This window comes from Ursus maritimus, unplaced genomic scaffold (assembly GCF_017311325.1).
Source record: "Ursus maritimus isolate PB19 unplaced genomic scaffold, ASM1731132v1 scaffold_22, whole genome shotgun sequence".
In the NCBI taxonomy this organism is placed as follows: domain Eukaryota; kingdom Metazoa; phylum Chordata; class Mammalia; order Carnivora; family Ursidae; genus Ursus; species Ursus maritimus.
The window spans coordinates 14,208,221-14,230,937 of NW_024424675.1; the positions used below are offsets into that span (position 1 = coordinate 14,208,221).

Genomic DNA, 22,717 nt, shown 5'->3' on the forward strand with positions numbered 1-22,717 from the left:
TTATGCATAGGCTTATTTGAGGACTTGGTTACAAAGCATAATTTCTAGAGTTTGCCAAATATTTACAACCTGCATGAAGTATAATGAGCAGTCTGGAAATGGTCTAAATTCAGTCCCAATCTTTGCATTTTGAACCTCATAAAAACAGCTTATTTTTGTAATCAAAGGAAAATTCAACTTAGTATAAAATAACACACTTATTTTTGGGGATTTTAAATGAGGGCTGCATTTCCATCTCATGTACAGTGACTCGGTGATTTCAGTTTGCTGTGCAACGCAGCTGTATCTTAGTGAAAGACATCTGAACTCCCTTCAACAAGCCAGAAACAAAATCCTGCCAAGCTGGTCGCATTCTGAGACAGAAAAAATACAGTAGAGAAACCGAGTTGCTTTTTCTAATTAAGGAACACGGTTATAATGTTCCATGTTATTTGCAAAGAAAGGAGGAAGATCCAGGAAAAAAAAAAGGTATTACAGTTCAGAAAAGGATTGGAACATACCTTCTTCATGTGACTGCTTTTATTCACAGGCACATTAAGCAACTTATCAGATTCACCTATGACCCAAAGGCACATATGTTTGAGGAAGAAGTGCCAACGATGTGTTGGGTAATCCTTTTAACAGAGGGTTTTTTAAGGAGGGGGAAAATAAATTTTCTAACTGGAAGGACAGGAAGGATTTAGGCAAGCATAACAATAATGATCCAGGTTGGAAAGAGGAAAGACACCAGGTTAAAACCTCTAGTCTTGTCGTGAATTTTCAGCAACAGTCCCATTGTATCCTGCAAAGTGACTCTAAAAATAACACCGTGGAATCCCAGACCTTTTGACTATCAATGCACCACATTTTCTCAGGCTTCTGGTCTAAAGAGCATTTTCCTAACTTTTCTTAGAGCTGAACTGTACAGAACTGGAACTGAACATAATAAAAATAAAAAATAAAAAGTAAATCCCCCCAAAGCCCAAAAACCCTAAAAAAAGCCTTGCATTAAAAATACTTGTTATAGGGAAATCCAAATAAAAGTGTATTGTTTAAAGGGGGAAGAAAAAAACTGGAGGTGTATAGCAAAGGGGTTATCCATGTTGATCACCCGGGTTAGAATTTACTGATTCCGTCAACAGAAAGACCTCGGTAAAGTGGGTACTTATTAAGCACCTACTAAAGTTTGGGCAAAGACCATTCTAGATGTTGGGGATGCAGCAGGGAACAAGACATTGCCCTCGTGTCAGCAGAGGAAGGGACTGAATGAATAAACGGTACATAAATAGTGCTCAATGCTATGAAGACAATACAGCAGGGTAAGGAGTGAGGGAGAGCCACGGGGTGGCAAGATGGGGAGCTGACGCGATATTCCTGCAGGGATGTGAGAAACGTGAGCGAGAAAGCAGTGCATGTAACTGGGGGAAGAGTGTGTTCAGGGCAGAAGGAACAGCAAATGCAAAGTCCCTAGAGGTGGAGGGAAACAAAAAAGAGGAAAGAGGGAGAAAGGGAAAGGAAGTGCAGGGGCCTTTTGGCAGTGCCATGTAAGTCTTGGAGTGACACGACCTGAATCACATTTTAAAAGCATCCCTCCAGCTGCTGTTCTGAGAACAGACTCAAAGGGGCAAGGCCAAGGCAGAGAATCCAGCGAGGAGAGACGTGGTACTGGTCTGGATCACCCTGTAGTGACGCTGGTGGTGAGAAGCAGCTAGATTCTTGAGACAAGGGTGTGTTGGCAAAGGGCTAACGCGAGAGACAAGGCAGGCTTCCATGGTCTCAGCCGCTGGCGAGGAGGAGAGTGGGTGAAGGGTGACATGTGTAGATTTGGATCTAAGTTTACAATACCATTCGACATTCATTTTGTAGGAGAGAATGGACGTAGAACTGAGATCAAATCTTCCAAAGAGGTACAGCCGCAAGGCAAGCTCTTGGCTCTTCAGGCAGAGAAGGCAGCTGAAGAAAGTACAAGCCAAGCTACAAAGATTTTTTTTTTAAAGATTTTATTTATTTATTCGACAGAGATAGAGACAGCCAGCGAGAGAGGGAACACAAGCAGGGGAGTGGGAGAGGAAGAAGCAGGCTCATAGCGGAGGAGCCTGACGTGGGGCTCGATCCCATAACGCCAGGATCACGCCCTGAGCCGAAGGCAGACGCTTAACCGCTGTGCCACCCAGGCGCCCCGAGATTTTTTTTTTTTTATACCTGTGTCCTCCTTCACTGAAGAAAAGCACAATCCTAGTCTCACAGTCATGTATACTGGACAATATTTTGTATTTATCTGAACCCTCAACTCTGAGAAACTCATACCATGCGAAATTTTATGGACTCTTCAAAAACCCACTTGAAATAGAAAGAAAAAAAATAACGGAGAGCCCCTTGGGGAACAGGAAGAACAGAAAATGAAATGGCTTGCTCAAAGTCAGGGACGGTTCCTCCTCCGTGTGGAAGCTGGTTCTCCATAGAGAGTACACAAAGCTGAAATTTGGCCCATTTGCCTGGATGAAAGGTTTGGTAAAGTGGTGTTTTGGTTTTTTTCCCCCAGAATGGGCAGGTCGTTAAGTGTTGTAAGAGCCCAGGAATTAAGAACAGACTCAAGAATCTCATAAGATAAATACTCCTAAGCAAGTTCTATACTAGAAACTCTCTCGATTTCTCTCTGGTCAGACTAGTACTTGTCAGATGTTCCTAAAACAAGCAAAACCCTCTGACCGCCCAGGAATGCTAAACTCTCACAGTTAGTAAGCTACTGGCCAATAGGTTGGGCCCTTTGTTCTTACTTTGCAGGCTTACCATGAGTTCTTATGTTTGTTCCCAAACCTGTTTATGTCCACCGTAATTTAAAAGTTATACGAACTGGGGCGCCTGGGTGGCTCGGTTAGTTAAGCCTCCAACTCCGGATTTCTGCTCAGGTCGTGATCTCAGGGTCCTGGGGTTAAGCCCCAGGTCGAGCTCCCTGCTCAGTGGGGAGTCTGCTTTTCTCCCTCTCTCCCTCCCTCGGCTCGTGCTCTAAAATAAATAAATCTTTAAAAAAATAAATAAAAATTATATGAACCAATGAAATATGTTCGTGGAAAGAAAGAGGGTTGCTGTTTCTCTAAGTCGGATATTTTAGAAAGATTTCTTTAAAGGCAAGTTGCTCCACATGCTTTTTCCCAAACTGAGTGAACAAGACAACTATGGATTAGGGAAAGAAGTCACACAATCGTAGGATTCTGCCGTCCCATTGCTCCACAGGTGTCTTTAAAAGCCTCACTTCCACTTCAGAGCAACCAAACTGGGTATCTGAGACCATGCCTCATGGTCAGACAAAGGCAAAAAAACTCCCTCGACCCCAATCCACAGATCCATACTTCGTGAAAATACTTTACCCTGACCTTAAAAGATTGGCCAACGACTGAATCCCATTTATACGCTTCTAGTTAAAAATCAAGTGTTTAAGGTCTGCATGGGTTACTTAAGAAAACGATGACTCGCTTTAACTGATTCTTGTCATAAATTGACTAGGAACGCAGGGCAGGAAGAGAAGGGCAGTTAGCTTCTCCTATGGTACCATGACTCTCGGCTCGTAGGTCATACTCAGGCTTGAGTGGCACCACAGAGTCACAAATGCCATTTCAGGGACACTGGTCCGGCCCCACATTCCTCACCTGACCTGATGTAATTTGTGAATTCTGCCATCATTCTGACCTGAGGCCATTACATCTCTGTGTGTTCTGTATAAATCCTCTCACCTCGATGGCTTGTGTGTTCTGCTGGGGGTAGGAACACATCCAGAGGACTAGGAATAAAATGGTGGTGACAGAGAAAATATGGTCCGTGCTGGAGGGAGTATTAGGATATGAATGAGCACAGTTCAGTTTTGAAATCAGGAAGTAGGCAAAATTATCCACATATGTGTATACTCCATGAACAAGTTTTTTCAATATCTCCTTCTCCACGAGTCAAAGCTTCAGGGGAAATGCTACTAGGAAAAGAACTCTAAATCTTGGGGCGCCTGGGTGGCACAGAGGTTAGGGGTCTGCCTTCAGCTCAGGGCGTGATCCCAGCGTTATGGGATCGAGCCCCACGTCGGGCTCCTCTGCTATGAGCCTGCTTCTTCCTCTCCCACCCCCCCTGCTTGTGTTCCCTCTCTCGCTGGCTGTCTCTATCCTGTCGAATAAATAAATAAAAAATCTTAAAAAAAAAAAAAAAAGAACTCTAAATCTTAACATTAAGCACACACCCCCTACCTCAAAGATAGATATACAGACCACCTCCACAGGAGCATGGGTTTTAGAACATGGTTCTTCAATGAAACGGGCTAGCATTGATAGCAATCAAACCAGGGAAAACAAAAATATTATGGGATTTACTGGTTTGAGCCATCTTTCCAGAACCGTACTTGCTCAGGGCATCAGGTGGGGTGGGCAGGAGTATCACATGGGACATCAGAAAGCTTGAGTGTGAGGCCAGGCTCTGGTCCAGCCCGCTGTGTGGTCTTAGGTGAGTTCTTTTAACTCCTTGGCCTCATTCTCCTCATCTGAAAAGTGATGTGGTACGAAGCGCTTCCTAAACTCCATTTCCTGCTCTAATATTCTGTGGCCCCGGGATCACCAGAGCTAACACTCATCGAAGGCTTTCAATGAGTGACAGTGTACGAAGCACTTTCCACGTAGTAACTCAGGCAATCCTCGTGACACTCCGAACAGCAGATACTTGGGCATTATTCCCATTTCACAGAGGCAGGAAATGAGGTACAGAGAGGTAAGCTGTCTAAGTCACACAGTTGTTAGTGGAAGAACAAGTATTTGAGCCCAGGCAACCTGGTCCCAAAGCCCAAGCCTACATCAACGCGCACCGCTTGGAATATGATGAATTGACAAAAGCCAGAAAACACAGGCCTACAGAACCGTCTTTTTGCAAAATTTGGCGCAGCTCAACATCTGTATCTGATTAACAAAGCTTTTCTTTATGAGTGGTCAGCATGGACTTCTGAGATTGACCGTTGCTATGGCAAACAGCCACTGAAAAAGACCTCAGCGGCAGAGATGCAGGCGTGAAATACAAAAAGCAGGAACAATACACGTTTAGATCAGCAGGGTTCAAGGAACCATTCAAACTGGCCTCGATCTAAGCAAAATAATAAAAGAACTTGAAGGCTTTGCAACCTCTGTTCTCCCAAAGCGAGGTAACTTGGAACAACAGCACAAAAACAACAAAACCACCACGAGACAGAAACAAAGGCTCCCCTTAATGTGGAGTATCCATTCCTGGCCCCAGAGCCTAAGTCCGGGAGTTGCTTGGACTTTACTGCACATCTGAGTCCTCCGACTGAGCAGGAAGGGTCTTGTTAAAAAAAAAAAAATGAAGATTTGGGATCTGTAGGTCTGGGTGGACCTGAGACTCCAAGGTGTAAGGAGCTCCGAGGCGAGGCTGTGTTGCTGGAATGTGGATCGTACTCTGTGAGTGGGGGCAAAGAGCCCAGAGGGCCTCAGAGTCTGCAGAACTCACTTCTGCCACCAGGAAGCTCTGGCCCAGGGTCAAGTCTTCTAAGCTTGGTTCTGTCAGATGATCTTATCTCTACGTCCTGTCTAGCTCTAAAACCCGGTATCTGCAATGAGGACTTTCTCATTCAACCCTACACGGAGTTTCTTCTGGTAGGATTAAATGGGAAAACGAAATGCCTCCCATAGCCCCCACACCCAGGTCTCTGCAATGGGAGAATCGAGGCTTAGGCCTCCCCACACCTATTACAGAAAGATAATGAGAGTTCTGTTCAGAGTTAGACCACCCCCAAAACAAATGACTTGCAGAAAAGCGATTTATGTTTGAGGCTTTCTGTTTCGGCCAAAACCTTTTTGAGACTCACTTGCCAGGGCAATGGTATGCTGGGTATGGTATTAAAAGACGGATCATGACCCAATACTTTAATAACTTAGAGAGGTGGGGGGTGGAGCCTGGATATCTTTACCATCTAGACCTGCGCTGTCCAATATGGCAGCCATTAGCCATATGCAGCTATCGAGCACTTCAGATATAGCTAGGCTGAATTGAAAACACACATCAGATCTTGAAGACTTGGCATAAAAAGAATATAAAATGTCATTAATAAATTTTATATTGATTTTAAGTTAAAATGACAGTATTTTGGGTATATCGTGAACGAACTATTTTATTGAAATTAATCTCACCTGTTCCTTCTTGCTTTTTAAAGGTGTCTGCTAGAAAAAATTTAAATGCTATCTGTGGCTTGATTTATGTTTCTGCTGGGCAATGCTGATCTAGTCCCTTGCTACTCAAACTGTGGGTCTCAGACCAGTTGGATGGGTATCAGCTAGGAACCCGTGAGGGAGAATTCTGTCCTCATCTCAGACCTACTGAGTCACAATGCGCATTTTAACAAAATCCAGGTGATTCCCGTGCACAGTCTAGTGTGATAGGTGCTGGGCTCATTTCTCCTACAACATATCCACAAAGATACTTGGATTCTTGGTACACTGAAGTGATACACTAAAAGAGTATTGTGCTTGCTGGATTTTCTATACCAACATTCCAGCTAGGCAACAGAACTATATTTTTTAAATTTTAAATTAATTACTATACAGCTTTAATATATAAATCGAAATTATACATGACATAGTATGCATACCACATATATACATACAAGGGAGGAAGGGAGGGGAGGTTTTTTCCGCTGAGGCTACCTTAGTTACTTCCGGATTTTCAGCCACCATGTATGTGAAACTGATGTTCACCAGATCCGTGCCACTGCAGACACAAACTATCCGCCCTTCCAGATCATTCTCTGACTTTCCAACAGCTTCAAGAGCGGCCAGGATTTTGGGATCCTGTATAGAAGTATACAAATAGGAAAAAAATTGTCAGATCACAGGGCATGGAGGGAACACGCTCGTTTGATGTAAAAATACACAGAAGGACAAATGTTTTCTTTCTAAAAATGCCCTGATACCCAGCATCGTTCTACGACGTGTAGAGGTGGAAGTTGCAATGCTACACACTACTGGAACTCATTTGGTAAGAAAAGTATTCTAATTGTATTGATGGAGAAAACCGGGTGTGAGGGTCTTTCTTTAGGTTCTCGGTTGTAACTATCGGAGGACCTGGACGATGATAATGGGATGGAAAGGCTCTGACTGGGACCTGCTTGGGTCCACAAAGATCAAAGGGGTGTTTCAGCTGAGGACAGTCACTGACGTCTCATGCAAATAAACATAGGCATTGCCACCGCCAGTGACCAGGGTTAGAAGAAAATAAGACGGAGTCTTTCAAGTAACCTGGACACAGAGAGTATGTTCATCTCTGGAAGCCGTGGCGTCTTCATTTGGGATGAAGAGAGTGTAAGTTTACCCTAATTAGCACATAAAATAGCATCTTTGTCCTCGGAAAGAACTCAGGAGGAAACGCCAACAGTTACAGAGAAAGTTTAACGAACATAAACGAGGACAGCTTTGAAAAAGACAAACAAACAAAATGAGGCACGTAATTTTGTTTTTCAACATCTAAAAACCTGCAGGGCTATTATGAAAAAGGGAATAAATACTGTGCTTTAATATTCTAGAAAAAAGCCAGCTTTTTACATTCTTAGCACCACTATGCAAACAGCTTCTTATTCAAACAAGTCAATCACTGTGAAGAAGACGGATTTATATGCTGTCATCTGTGTCTCTCAGAGGCAAACGGAGCCTCCAAGGTGAGCCGCTGTCTGCGTGCACAGGTGCACAAATATGGAACTAACAATGCCATTTAAATTTCCACATCAACCGCAGACCACAAGTGACTCACTGTTTGTTTAAAAAAAAAAAAAAAAAGGCAGCAGAGGGAGGGGGGGCCTTGCTGAATTAACTTTTTTTTTTTAAGATTTTATTTATTTATTCGACAGAGATAGAGACAGCCAGCGAGAGAGGGAATACAAGCAGGGGGAGTGGGAGAGGAAGAAGCAGGCTCATAGCGGAGGAGCCTGATGTGGGGCTTGATCCCAAAACGCCGGGATCACGCCCTGAGCCGAAGGCTGACGCTTAACCACTGTGCCACCCAGGCGCCCCTGAATTAACTTTTGAGTTAAGGAAACTGTTTCTTTGATGGAAGTCTCATGCAAGCATCTTCTCTTTGAAAGGTGAATAACGCTTCTGATATAACTAAACATAATGCAATCCGAACCACCCAATGGATATAGATGAAAAGATTTCTAAATCGTGTGTTCTTCATTCCCAGCTGATGAGTCTGGGGCAGTAAAAGGTTAAAGAACATTCCAGAACCCTTTTCCAACCTAGGGAAATCTGTGTTTAGAAGAAAAGCAAACACCAATCACAAGTACCTTTGGGGTGGCTCCCAGGCGAACACTGTTGATGAGGGAGCATTCTAGCACTTGTCCTTCCTGGAAAGAGAGAACATAACACAGCAGTGAGCTGAAATCCTGCCAGACCTACGGCACAGACGAGGTACCCGATGATGAAGGCAATGCCAATGACAGTTAAGTAGAGAGGGAGCGAAAAACAAGGGACAGTCATTGCAATACCCAAAATCAGAAACAGTCAAGACCCCACACCCTCCATTCCACATATACTTGTACAAACAGATGCAGGTCTGAATAATTATTTATGTTTATAAAGTGCTGTTATCTTGATGCATATAATACTGTTACTAATGGATGTAGAGCATTAAACATGTGTGTACACGTAATATTAAGTGGGTCCATTACTCTTATAGAATCTGAGACTCAGCTTGAAACTCTCTTCTTCTAGGAAACCTTCCTAATTCCCAAGATTAAATCAGATCTGCCTGTTTTAAACTCTTGTAACAACCTGACCTTCTCTTTCACAACACTCAATGACTTGTATCTTTTTTTTTTTTTTTTTTTAATGCCTGCTTCTTCTCCTAGACTGGAATCTGTGAGGTCTAGGGTATTGTCCTTGATCACCACTGTATCCCCAGTGCCTGCCGTATGGAAGCACGTTTTTAAAATCTTGAATAGATAAGTAAGTGCAGGGCTCCATGCCCTCAAGAGTCCTTCTGCCTGCTTGTTGAGAAATATAATGGTTTAAATCAGACAGCAGGAAAGAACAAGTTGCAGTTCCTGTGTCCTACCTTGCCTTCACTCCTCCAGGTCAGAAAGAAGCCAAATTCATCCACTTTGAAGAGGCAGTTGGGTTCAAACACAAAGGATTCCTGTTAAAAAAAAAAATGTGTTGATCTGTATGACTCAGCCCCATTTTGAATCTAATAAAAATGCAAATATCTTTTAAGCCTCTAAATGAGGGAAAATGAGAAATCACCCTTTTGCATCCTAAATCTAATGACCACACTCCCTATTATATGGAGGAATATTTTCATCTTGAAAAGTCCTTGCATTCACTTTTGTATTGAAAGACTGACCAACTTCATGTGGCATCTTCCTCTAGAATAGCTTTAAGAACAAAACACACTGATGTCTGGTAGGTCATAGAGGAGAAAGTTTCTCTAAGACCTGAGAAAAAAGAGCTCAGGGAAGGAAGAAGGACTCCCAGATTCCAGCCAACTGGTCTCCCTCCACAAAAGACCAACTGTTGCCTGTATTTACTATAACGTACAAATCAGGAGAGAATTTTTTTTAAGTCACTGATTTTTTTTTTTTTTTTGTCTACATCATTCAACATTCAGATGTTTGCTCAGAAAACTTCTGAGATTTTTGCTTTTCCATCCAACCTCATTTGGTGTCCTGTAAACCAGGACTTGAGCAGGATTTTGAGTGAGGCAAAGTGCCAATATTTGATCGACAAGGTGGCACTTTTGGATGGTTCAACTTTTTTGAAAAGGCTTGACCCAGGCAGGAGCTTACCCTCTAGATGTTGGACCAGCAGCATCAGCATCACCTGGGAGTTTGACTGAACTGCAGAGTCTAGGGCTCCAGCCCAGATGGACTGAACCAGAGTCTCTGGGAGGAGGGCCTAGAAATCTGCATTCCAACAACCCTTCCAGGGGATTCTAATGCACGCTAAAGTTTGAGAACCACTTCGGTGGCCTTGGACACCAAAAACTCTGTTGAAACTTAGAGAATCAAAATTTGAATCAAGAAGGAATGTTGGGCTTCACGTGCAGGGTTTCAGGGCAGCTATGCTGTACTTGCCAAAGGATTCTTGGTCTTTAGCAAGAAAGCACCGCTGCGCTTATGAGCAATAGGAAAAATCTGTATCAACGAAAGACAAAGGGTATTCAGGAAATGAACCCAGATACCCTCTGCCCTCTGACTGTATTGTACCAAGCCTTGGCACCCCTGTGGCAACAAATCCAATGTCCTTCTCATGATGTAAAGAAGTTGTCCTCCTCGATAATTACAGGGCCAATAACAGGGAACTGTCTGCCACATGTGGATCAGGGCAGTGATGTAAAACAAATAAAGAGTAATTATAGGATTAAGACTTTAAGGGTAGTTCAGACACTTAGTTTAACCCATCAAAACATATCTTTCTAAATTTCAGGGAAGCAGCAACATGCATCAAGGTAAAGCCAATGTCAAGAGGCTGGGCCACCATAAGGTGTCAGAATTTAGAGTCCTCGGGGCCTTGAACAAGCCAGCCTTCAAATTTTTTTGGGTGGTCTTCTGATGGGCAAAGAATATCATACACATTTCAACTCCCGTACCAGACGCATGCTAAGCACTGCAGACATAGCAATGAAAAATACAAAGAATGGGGGCATAGTATGGCCTTTCCTTTGGAATCAAAACCAAGTTCTGCCATTTATTTTTTATCATCTCCTGGAAAGGCCCTTTCTAAGTCTCAGAATCATTGTCTAATAAATGGAGGTATTTACACATACCTTTCAGGCTTGCAGGAATTAAGTGAGTTGATAAATGTAATGTGCTTGGCACACAGTTACAATTCAGCAAGTGGTAGCTACTATTAATAAGGTATGGTTCAAATTTACATTTGTGATAACAAACTTCTAACAACACGACATTGCCAATATTTGACCAACAAGGTGGCACTTTTGGATGGTTCAACCTTTTTGGAGAAGCCTGACCCAGGAGCTTACACTCTAGATGGGTCTTAGAAAATGGGATGGAGCTACCCAGGAGAAGCAGCATGCGGAGCGGAGCATGTGCAAGGACATGTAGGCCTGACCTGACACTGGGGACTTCGGAAGAGTTGGTGTGGATACAACATCTCAAGGGAACAGCAGTTGATGAGACTGGACACATAAACAGGGCTAGATCGGAAAGGTGTTGTACGCCACGCAAAAGGTATCAAACTTGACCAAAAGGCCACAGGGAGTCTTGTTATCATTACCGATTGAGAAATAAGAATCACTAACTAATTAAATGATGAGAATGAACACATTTTAGAATACTTCCCAAGCAGTATCTTAATGGTAGCAGAGAATTCTGGTGCATAACATTCAAAAAGCCTGTCCTAAATGGTATTTACAGAGTAGACCCACAGTGAATCAGCTACCATCATTATTATCTATGTGCACCCTCTCCTTTTCCAACTAAGGATTTGAAATGATCCAAGAAATATACATGATAAATAAGAATGGCTTTACAACTTATTTTGAGGTGGAACTTTCGGTTCCTTGGCCTCCTTAACTGTAATGATTTTTTTTTTCTTTCTCTGTCAGTTACAAAGTACCCCTAGAGCTGCTCACCACCACCTTGAAATTTCAATTCCTAACGTCCCACTCTTGGACCATGTCACCTGATGTCTCTAGTCCTTACCTCGACAGTATGCGTTCTCCTATATCCGTCTGACTTTGCAACTTCCTATTCGTTAACCTTGCCGATCACCCACTGTCCGTCAGACTTCTCCCTCCTTTTACTTCCACCCTTGTCTAGCTCATTTCCGTGAAGCAGTATTACAATCACTCCCTCACAGACACCCTCAATCCCCAGGCCTCGTTTCTGTTTTCTTAGCCATAGAGCCAAGTCCATCTTATCCATATTTTATCACTGAATTTGATGAAGAAAATCACAGAACCGGATTGACAGGCTTTAGCTGACATTCAAGATCATAAACTTTACGTGAATAGTCAACAATGACTTCCAGACTTGTAATTCTTTCTTGAAAGGTTCCCAACCCTATGAAAGGACTATTTCACGGCTGCTTCTCAAACTCCTTGAGTTCCAGCGATTACCATGCTTCACTGAGTAAAGAAACCCCATCCAATGAGAACCTCTCTCCTTTTTCCCTCCTCATAAAGCATACTTGCTCCAAACAGGGGTACAGCCGCCCTCTGCCATTTCTGCTCTGGATGCAATCCTCTTCCACTCACACAAGGACTGCAGTCTTTGTTCACCACCACCCAACACACACCAGCTTTTCTTTTCTCTACTAGCTCATTCCTGGCAGCGCGTCCATGTTCTAGCTGTGCTCACTGCCTTTTTCACTTATTTATGTCTCTGATTCCCCTTTAGGGTATATCTTCAAAAGTTTGTCCATATTCACTGCTGCTACTACCTCCCTTCCATACTATCTTTACCAATTCCATCTGCCTCCCATTCCTGTCTCCCTCTGTGATTTTTTTTGGCTTTCATGGAGCCAAATGCAGCAGGCACATTCTTTCGATTTGATCTCTGAATGGTAGACTATTCCCTCCTTCTTGAAACACTCTCCCACCTTGGTTGCATACCATTCCTTTAGTCTCTTTTCCTTCTATACTCAACTTCTACATGCTTTCCAGGACTTGGTTCTGAGAATTCTCATGGCCACAATGTTTCTCGATCTCCTTCAATCCCCTGGTTTCAATACCATCTATGTCTTGATGACTCCCAAATTTATAACAGCAGCCCAGTCCTCTCTGAGTTCCAAACTTTACTCTCTACTTGACATCTCCACTCAGATGTCTCCAAATTAACATGCCCATAACTGAATGCTTTATTCGCTACCCTCTCTCCAAGCCTTTCCAGCATTAAGACTTTAAGTTCAATAAATATCACCTGTATCTACCGATTTATGGAAACGGAGTCATCCTTGACTTTACCCTCTCGCTTCCATTAAACGAGTCTCCTTCATACTTCATATATACCCATTTTACTCCATCTCACCACCGTCTTGATCCAAACCCTCACCATTATGCCCGAGGACTGATTTTTCTCACTCCTATTCTTTTTTCCCACAGCAGCCACATTGACTCTTTCAACTTTTCATCAGTTCATTAAAACCATTCAGTGGATTCCTGCATTAATTAGGACAAAATCCTACTCCTTACCAAAGGACCCTAGACAAGCTGGGTCTTCCAGACTGTATATCCTGCCATTTTCTGTTACTTTCCTTCTTCTTCACTATAGCCATGGGAACTCTTTTCCTTGAACTCCTCAAGCTCTTTCCAGCCTCAGGGACTTTGTGCTTGCAGCTTCTCCTGCCCAGAAGTCCCTTCCTTCTGCCCTTCGCATAGTTGGCTCCTCTTCATCCTGGGGACCTCACTTTAATTAACTTTTTTAGAGGGGCTTTCCCTAACCTCCTTAGAAGGTGTCTCACATTTTATGCTCTATTACAGTATCTCGATTATTTCCTTGCTTGCACCAATCACAATCTGCAATTGTTTTTATTTCCTTATTGATTGATTGTTGGGCTTTCACACCAGAGTATAACCTCCACGAGGACAGAGTCCTTGAGACATTCTTATTCACACCTGTGGTCCAGGTGCTTAGCACATCAAAGGCACCCTGAAACTAATTCATGCACTAAAAAAGAAATGAACACATGATCTCCTGTTTCAAACAAAAGAGTTTTCAGCAGGCCAGTCTATAAAACAGATAAACAAGAAATTACTCAAGTTGAGTAATTCTGGGTTGTAGCAAGTCCGGAATCCATGCCGGTCAGTCCTTGGAAGGCTGCCATGGACAGATGCACAAATCCAAGGGCACTGTGTGGAGGCTGTCTGCCTGGCAGGGGGGCTCCTGTTTTAAATTCATATAAGCTCATCTCAGAGTTTTGGTGTGGCTTTGAGGCACCTCGTGGGAATCCCCATGGGACCAGGAGCACTGTTTGAGTGCCCTTCAAAGAAATCATTTTCAAAACAGGACAAGAAATGTGGGCAAGGAGAAGACAAACAAGACATAAAATAAAATTAGCTCAAAATTAAAGAGAGCTCCAGAAACACTTGTCAGAAGATCCTGAACAGTTAAAAGAGGATACCAATTTGGCTCTGGGCTCCCCAGCAACAAAAGCAAAAAGGGAAAAAATATCACTGACCAGGAATCTATACAGTTCACACATAAAAACACACTGGTTATTAGGACAGGCAGTTGCCAGAAGAGAAACTGTCTGTGGGAGCTCCCAAGAAGCTCTGACCGACACTACAGACAAGGTTCCCAACGAAGCCCACAGTAATGCTGGCCACTCCGGCCACCAGATTCGTAGACTAAACGTGTTCAGACTACCCACAACAATCAGAGAATAAATCTGAGGAGTATGCGGCAATTGGCTGAAAGGAACAGAAACACAATCTCTTTGTTTCTCTCCACTCCCAGGAACACACAGAAGGACCTGGCCCTCGCCGTGAGGAACGCACACAATCTCTCTTCTTTTTTCCCTACCCGCGGTGGTAAATTTCACACGCATACCTACTGACCACAACCTGGGTCGTGGCCCCGTGACCTGGCTGAGGCAATAATATCCTCCGCCCCCTTCTCTGGAAACTTCCTCCAGACTCGGGCATGGCAGGGGAGGTCATCAAAGGAAGCTGGCTTCTTTCTCCTCTGCAAATCTGTTCGTTTTGCAATTAACAAATGGTAATGGGATTCTCCAGTAAGGAAACAAACCATAACAGAACTTCCTCCAGAGAGCTCAGAATTTCAGTTCGCGCAGGACTCTGCTGAAATTCGTCACAGTCACACTTTAGAACTCAAGGACTGGTTAACTCCTTCAGCCAAGCTCACTCTTTCCTCAGGCCACTGGGAGAGGCAGGATGGAAGGCTCGGCAACTCCTTTTGTGAGACTACGGACAAGCTGGGGACCAGGGTGGGACAGGCTGTTTGAGACGCAAGAAAGATCACTTTTGTGGGAATCACTATAGCTAGAAACTTTCTCTGCCTCAAGGATCCCTGCTCTGAGAGGCGTGTGCCTTGATGGGCTTCCCAAGGCACTTCCCTCATTTCATCAAGGGTAGAGTATATTTAAAAGCTGTGTGTCTCAATATTATTTTTAGCCCATTTTTCCCACTTAACACATGCCACTGCAACATTATTCAATATCATGACCCATCTTTCAAAGATTCAAGTCACTTTCAAAATAACATAGATTAGGGGGCGCCTGGGTGACTCAGTCAGTTAAGCATCTGCATTCAGCTCAGGTCATGATCTCAGGGTCCTGGGTTCGAGCCCCACGTCAGGCTCCCTGCTCAGTGGGGAGTCTGCTTCTCCTTCCCCCTCTACCCCTCTGCCAGCTTGTGTTCTCTCTCTCTCAAATAAAAAAATAAAATCTTTAAAAATATGACATGGATTAAAATATTTTTCCTTTGTTTCAAGTTTAAAAGTCTTTTGGTTAAACAAAATTTAAGCCCATTTCTTCTTGTAAGGAATGGCAGAGATCTGGGCAGGCTGAGTACTCTGAAGGGAGGCGGGTATTCGGGTGGGGTTTCTAGACAACAGGTGGTTGAGTTTATTTTACTTGTGTTCTTTCTTACCTCTGCTCTCCTGCCCTCTCACCCACCATCATTACCCAGGTGAAATACTACACCTTTCTACTGTGGGGTCTGCATCATCAAAAAGGGAACGGTCAATTCTGACCACCAGCCAGGGATAGGGGTTTTGGATTGGCTACTCAACACATCAACTACACTTTATTTAAACACCAGCTGTTCAGGGGCTCTTCTGTGCTTATGATCGGATGGGTAGATTGGGAGACACAGAGAAGTGAAATGGGTCCGTTCACATTCCAGCAGGAGTGCCCTGCTTTCGGAGGAAGAGGACCCTCATAGGTGATGGTACTGGGCTCCAATGCCAGCGTCCCCACCAGGCATCTGCTGGATAATCTTGGTGGTGGTGCTGCCCGGCCTCACCATGCTTCACTTCTCCCACCTGTAAATTGAGAACATGGATACCAACCTCACAGGGCTCTCAAAATTGGAAAAGCCTAAGTGCCGGGGACAAGGCAAATGCTGAATAAATTGTAATAGTTACTAGAAAACAGTGTACTATTTAATTTGGGGCTATGGTGCGAGACATTTCACAAATATGATCTCCTTTAAATCTGCCAACTCTGCAAGGTTTTAGACTACATCAACACCCCCAATAGGTTTTCCAGGATGCAAATGTTGGCAATGGGCCCAGCCCAACATGGTAGCCAGGAGAACCGCATGGGGCAATGAAACATTTGAAATGTAGCTAGCGCAATAAAGGTGAATTTTTAAATTTAATTTATTTTCATTTTCATTTAAATGGTCACAAGTCATTAGTGGTTGCCATACTGGACAACGCAGTTGTAGAGACAAGGGGAAAATTTTTTCTGAGAAGAGTAAATTCTTTAAAGCCACAGTTGATAAGTAACAGACCCGGGATGCAAACTGGCTTCTTGGATTTGAAAGCCCATGCCTATTCTACTTTGTCAACGATGACCAAACAGGTCCCCCCTGCCTGTCACCAACAGCTCACTAGATGGTTCGTGAACGAACAGTGCTTTGGTAGTCTCTACCTACACATGGGGCTCACGGTCCTTGTCTCCTGGTTTGTTAAGAACTGACAGGAAGAGGGGCGCCTGGGTGGCACAGCGGTTAAGCGTCTGCCTTCGGCTCAGGGCGTGATCCCGGTGTTATGGGATCGAGCCCCACATCGGGCTCCTCTGCTATGAGCCTGCTTCTTCCTCTCCCACTCCCCCTGCTTGTGTTCCCTCTCGCTGGCTGTCTCTATCTCTGTTGAATAAATAAATAAAATCTTAAAAAAAAAAAACTGACGGGAAGAAAAAAAATGACTTTATTAAGGTTGGAGAGAGACAAGTGACATCTGAACTAGGGAAAGGCCACTACGGGGATCTTACCAAACATTGATAACGTTATAAACCATTACCACAAAAGACAGATGAGCTTGGGAGGGGCCTTAGGCTGGGGACACAGGTGGAGTCTGGGGTAGTTAACCAAGAGCTCCTGCTTTCCATCAGATCCTGGAATCTCAGAGCCCAAGTGAGGCCACATGGCCTATTTATTTCAGCTCTTTATTCCAGAGGAATTGGGGAACTGGCTAAGCTCTGTAGTTAGCAGTAGCAGATCCTTGCTGATTCTGCACAAACACTTCCTCTCTCAGATAGAATCACATTTTTTTTTTCTTACTTCAAGTTAGAACTACAGCCCTTGGTGATGACATTCTGTCATCAGAATGATTTGTAGACTGCTGTAGCAGATGGGTCCTTAAGTTGTTTTTACCCTCGTGGGTCTGGTTTCCCCTTGGAAAGATCCAGAATGTTCATTCCATTTGTTAATCTTCCTTCTAATTTATAGACCCCAGGAGATGACGGCCTCTGGGCTTCTCAGCTCACATTCCGTAGAGGAGCAGGAGAGCCGTGGTCATGGCTGCCCCATCACGGCCCCTTGCAATGCGCTATCACCTCGCGAAGAGATCTGTCAGTATAAGAGCATTTGCAGCTTTGGTGCTCCTTTCCACGGTCCTTGATTCTTTGGATAGAATGTCCCTATTGGATTAAGTTATTCAAATGTAATACAGACCTTTGCTTCTCTATCTAATGCTCAGCCAGAAACCGAGAGAGATACACAGCTCTGGTGTCTCAAAAAGCAACCCAAAACGTGTCCGTGGCACCTCCTACCAAAAGCACTGCTTCTGTGCCACGGCGCTAGTGGCTCCTCGCGGAGACTCCTTACCGAGCACCAGGCGACGCTCCCTGCACTCCGGACACATTCAGCTACTCACCACCCCACACGCCGACAAGGGAGGGACTACTCTTACTCCCGTTTTAGAGAGGAGGCCGCCGAGGCACAGGAGGAAGCGTCTTGCCCGGTACGGTGTAGCTGGTAGGGCAGAGCCGGACCGTTGGCTCCACCGAAGCACACACCTGAATCACACCTGCATCGAGGCCGGTAAGTGAGGGTGACGTTGTTGGGGACAGGCTAACTGCTCAGCAGTCCCCTCTGGGGGCCCCACTGTTCTCCTCGTCCCTCAATGCCAGCAGCCATCACTAGGGTTAGAACGGCGCGGGGAGTTTTTAGGTTTATTTATTTTATTGTTATTTTATATTTTTAAAGATCTTATTTATTTGAGAGAGAGACAGCGAGAGAGGAACACAAGCAGTGGGGAGCTGGAGAGGGAGAAGCAGGGTTCCCTCTGAGCAGGAAGCCCGACGTGGGGCTCGATCCCAGGACACTGGGATCATGGCCTGAGCTGAAGGCAGATGCTTAATGATGGAGCTACCCAGGTGCCCCGCTTTTTAAGTTTAATTACCGTGTTTCTTGAGGCCTCCCTGTGACGTGCCCTCCCCCAGCTGCACAGACCGTATCTATTACCAGGTTTTGGCAGAGGGGTGTTTCCACTGCCCTGCATCATGTTGGGGTGCATTCTAGGATCCTAGTACCAAGGAAAACGATTTGTCCTGACCTGAGGCTTCCCTTGCAATCTAGTGGACAGGGTGAGTCCTACAACTGCCTTTCTTGCACAGCTCTGGCCACCAGGATCATAAGTAGCCACTCTGCAGCTCACTTATTCCAACTTTACGGAACATTTTTGCTGCCCATAGAGTGGCTGCTTACTAAATTTGCCTCTAATTTGATGTCCTTTACATGCTCCCCCTTCCCCCCCCCCAGCCTAAATCTCAGTTCCATTCATTTTATCTAGTGGTACCTATTTCTGCATGACAGCGTACTTTGGAAAATGGAAGAAACGTGTATAAGTAAGCACAAAAACCACTTCAAGAACACCAGAGGGGTACCTGGGTGGCTCCGTCGGTTAAGTATCTGCCTTCGGCTCAGGTCATGATCTCAGGGTCCTGGGATCAAGCCCCACATCGGGCTCCCTGCTCAGCAGCGAATCTGCTTCTCCCTCTTCCTCTGCCCTCCACCCTCTGCTCAGGCTTGCTCTCTCAAATAAATAAATAAAATCTTAAAAAAAAAACAAAAAACCAACACCAGAACCTCCTGGGCATTTTACATTGGTTTTAGGGTCAGATAGACCAGATCCGACTTTCGACTGCGTCTGGACACCTACAAGCTTACCTGAGCTCCATTTCTTCATCCCCCAAAGCAGGGATAACCAAAAATAACTGTCCATCTCACAGTGCGCCTTCAAGTGCTTGATGCATAATCTGAACCTGGTAAATTATCATTGATTATTAATAACACAGTAATAGTAATTACTACTGATGTTGCCAGTATCAATTACGATTCATCATCCAAGAACAAAGGAGGTAAATACCACCATCCCTCCCTTATGGATGAGTAAACGGATCCTAACTGAAGTTAGCAAGCTGCCCAAGAGAACACAGACAGTAAGCAGCGAGCTACGTCCACACTGTGACAGGAGAGCATTTCTGTTATGTGGATCCTTGCAAGGAGCAATGGTATGACGGTTTGCTTACTTCCACGGATCCAGAACACACATCTGGGGGTCTAAGCATGGCGGGAACCCAGAGTTTGTAAATTACGATTGCCCTAGACTCAGTGAAATTTCAGTTTTCGCCCAAAGAGGCCCGGTTGTGTTTGTTCTCTGCCCAAGCCAGCCTCAGGCTAAATGAGGCACAGAGGCTCTGCCCTCAGAACACAGTTTTAGCTTCTACCCTCTTCACCGGCCCTGTTGGGGAGTAGTGATTGGAGGAGATAATGTGGGGCTTGGGTGCCCCTGCCCTGCACCTCCCTGACATGGCAGATCACAGGATCAGACGGTGAGAGGCCAATCCAGGGAAATATTTGGCAAACTTCACAAGGTGCTGGAGACCCGCTGTCTATCCTGGCTTCTGAGTTCCACAGAAACAAAATTGAAAATTTCTCCCCCTCCATCACCAACCGTGAGCACATGACCTGCTCATTTCAGCACCGATAAAGTAAGCCCTTATTCTGATATCGAGTGGAAAGTTTTAATCCACTCATTTCATCTTTTTCTTTCTTCAGAAATAAAGAATATCATCAGCTTTCCAAGTGATCTGGCTTGGGAGAGTCGATGAAGGATATGCAAAAGCAGCAAGGGGAAAACACAACACCTTTCCTGATCTTGCATGCTATATATTTTTTAAAAACCCTGAAATTTGGCCCGATGATACTTATTATTAACAAGATCTCTGACATATCCTTGGCTGTGAGAATCTGTGGGCAGCTCAAGCAGGGTTTGAATTTGGATGGGAGGGAGGGCATGCATGGATGGGCCACCTAAGAGTGAAACTCTGACTGCTTAGAGTATGGTCATGAGCAGTTATGAATTCCCACTTTTCCTTTCACTTCCAGATAAAGACGTCAAATCCCTGGGACTCAATTTTTAAGGTCTGCCTGTTTGAGATGCCAGACTCTGTGTCTGTCTTTGTCTCTCTCTCCCTCCCTGAAGCATCTCTGATGTGGGGATTCTGAGGCCAAATCTGGATGCTAAGGCTCTGGGACAGCTCTTGTGTTGTGTTGTGTTGTGTTGTGTTGTGTTGTGTTGTGTTGTGTTGTGTTGTGTTGTGTTGTGGCAGGGCAATGGGACAGGCTCCCTGATTCTTGCCATGGAACACCTGAAGCAGTTATCCCTAGGATATTCAGCAAACAACTTCTCAGCTTGCAGAAGGCAGAACAAAGTCAGCAAAACATGCTTTCAGGAGGAGTGGTGGTCATTGAAAGTAACTCACTTGGACAGGAAATTAGTCAAAACTTAGCAACTTAGTAGCCTTAGCCACTAAAATAAGGAGAAATTAAAGAAGACCAACTTACTTAGAGTCAGGGAGGAAAATAACTGTTTTGGTAATAAATATTTACAACAAATATGCCCTTCCTCGGATCTCCTCTCCCCCACCCCTAAAGATTCTCTCTCTTGAGCAAACCTTAGTCAACTCCTCTGAATCTTCTTCCCAACTAGACCTCCACTGTCTTTGCAGTGATCGATTTGAGCAGGACTCCTGCTAAATTGCTTTAGCCAGAATCTCCCACCCTCAACGCCTGAGCACCTTTGATAGCTGATCAGGTGCCTCAACTTCCACCATCTCCAGGTGACTGTCACCCGCTCTTTGGCCATAAATCCCCCTTTCCTCTTTGTATTCAGAGTTGAACTCGACCTCTCCTCAAGTACTGTATGCCCCTGACATTGTAGTAAGTCTCTTGAACATAGTCTGCCCGATCATTCTTTAACAAGTGCCAGGAATAACTTTTTCTTTAATGCCCGCCCCCCACCCCCCACAATAATTCTAAGAACAACAGGAGATGTGCTTTGCAGATGGGCTTGAAGCATGACCACAAGCTGGAAAATCCTTTTCAGTAAAGCACTTCTAATTAAACCACAATTTGTTCCAGACTAATAAACTGGGCCAAGGAAATGATCAGAAATACAACATGAGGACGCCTGGGTGCCTCAGTCAGTTAAGTGTCCGACTCCTGGTTTCCGCTTAGGTTATGATCTCAGGGTCATGGTGTCGGGCTCCGCACTGAGCATGGAACCTTCTTAAGATTCTCTCCCTCCTTCTCCCTCTGCACCTCCCCTCCACCCAGCTCACACTCACTTGTGCTTTCTTAAAAAAAAAAAAAACAAGAAAGAAAAGAAAAGAAAAGAAAAAGGAAAGAAAGAAATATAATGGCAGAGAAGATATATATGTGAGGAAGCAGGTCAAGGAAAGAATGTTTCCAGCTATTGCTACCTGGAGATGACGGTACCCACTGAACAGAGTCACTGAAAGGAATCTCAAATGACTTCCATGAAGGTGCTCTCTGAATGTATGCATTTCCTACTTAAATAATTCAGCTTTTAAAAATGCCCGTCTTTACACTAACTGCATGAGATGTCACTCCCTTCCACTTTGGTCTTCTGAAATAGCTTATATTTCGGCCTCAAAGATACAGTCCCACAGGCTCTTAGAGCCAATCCTGGCTCTATCACTTTTTATTGTCCAAAAGAAGTGCAGAAATTACTGGAACATGTACACAAGGACCACTGCTTTCACCTCGAGAGTTCTGCAGTGAGGGCAGAGCTATAGAAAATTACAGATCCAAAGGCTTATTAGCATGTGATTGTTCTACACTGAAGGGGGGTTGTTCCCTTTGGGGGGGGGAACCGAAGCAGGGGCAGGCAGGGAGAGCCCTCAAACCATGAGGCAGGACTAAGACCCATGAGAGGAAGGGTCTCCGACTGCAGTATGGCCCTGACGCCGTCTCCACCAGGTGGATGGAATTTCTGGTGCAAGGACCGCCAGCCAGCCTCATCTGGGGCAGACGAGGGCCAGCTTCAGAATCTCTGCCATGTCACTCACTGGCTGGGAACCGCAGCATGAATGTTGTACGGGTGCCGAAGCTGCGGCAGCTGGAGGCTGTCTACTGACCACACGGCTTGTGGCAGAGTCCACTGGAAGGAGAGGTTAGTGGCATACCTCCGTGGCTGCCACAGGCGGGATCTCTTGCTAACCCTTCTCCAGATCCCCTAAAAAAGGACCTCCAGTTCCAGTTTCTTGGTACCCTTAAAATTCCTTAAAAATTAGCAGCTATCTAAATAACAAAAAAATTTGAGTCCCAGATATGTAATTAAAGAATCGCTGGGTCACTGTGGGTGCTTATTAGTATCTGTTGGGTGATGAGTGATTTCTCTCTGGGGATACAGCAGTAAATAAAAACAAAGGATCTGCTCTCACAGCTTATATTCTAGGGGGAATTTTGACAA

At 44.6% G+C, this 22,717-nt stretch overlaps 1 protein-coding gene across 1 annotated transcript in view; it reads right to left on the minus strand.

Moving 5' to 3' along the window:
- The window catches only part of PLCB4 (phospholipase C beta 4), a 248,332-nt gene that overhangs the window by 121,812 nt on the left and 103,803 nt on the right, over positions 1 to 22,717 (minus strand). Inside the window, exons 3-5 of the mRNA XM_040637983.1 lie at positions 9,064 to 9,144; positions 8,294 to 8,353; positions 6,663 to 6,806 (exon numbers count right to left, since the gene is read on the minus strand). Of these exons, the coding sequence (XP_040493917.1) occupies positions 6,663 to 6,806; positions 8,294 to 8,353; positions 9,064 to 9,144 (285 nt within the window). The remainder of the gene's footprint in view (positions 1 to 6,662; positions 6,807 to 8,293; positions 8,354 to 9,063; positions 9,145 to 22,717) is intronic.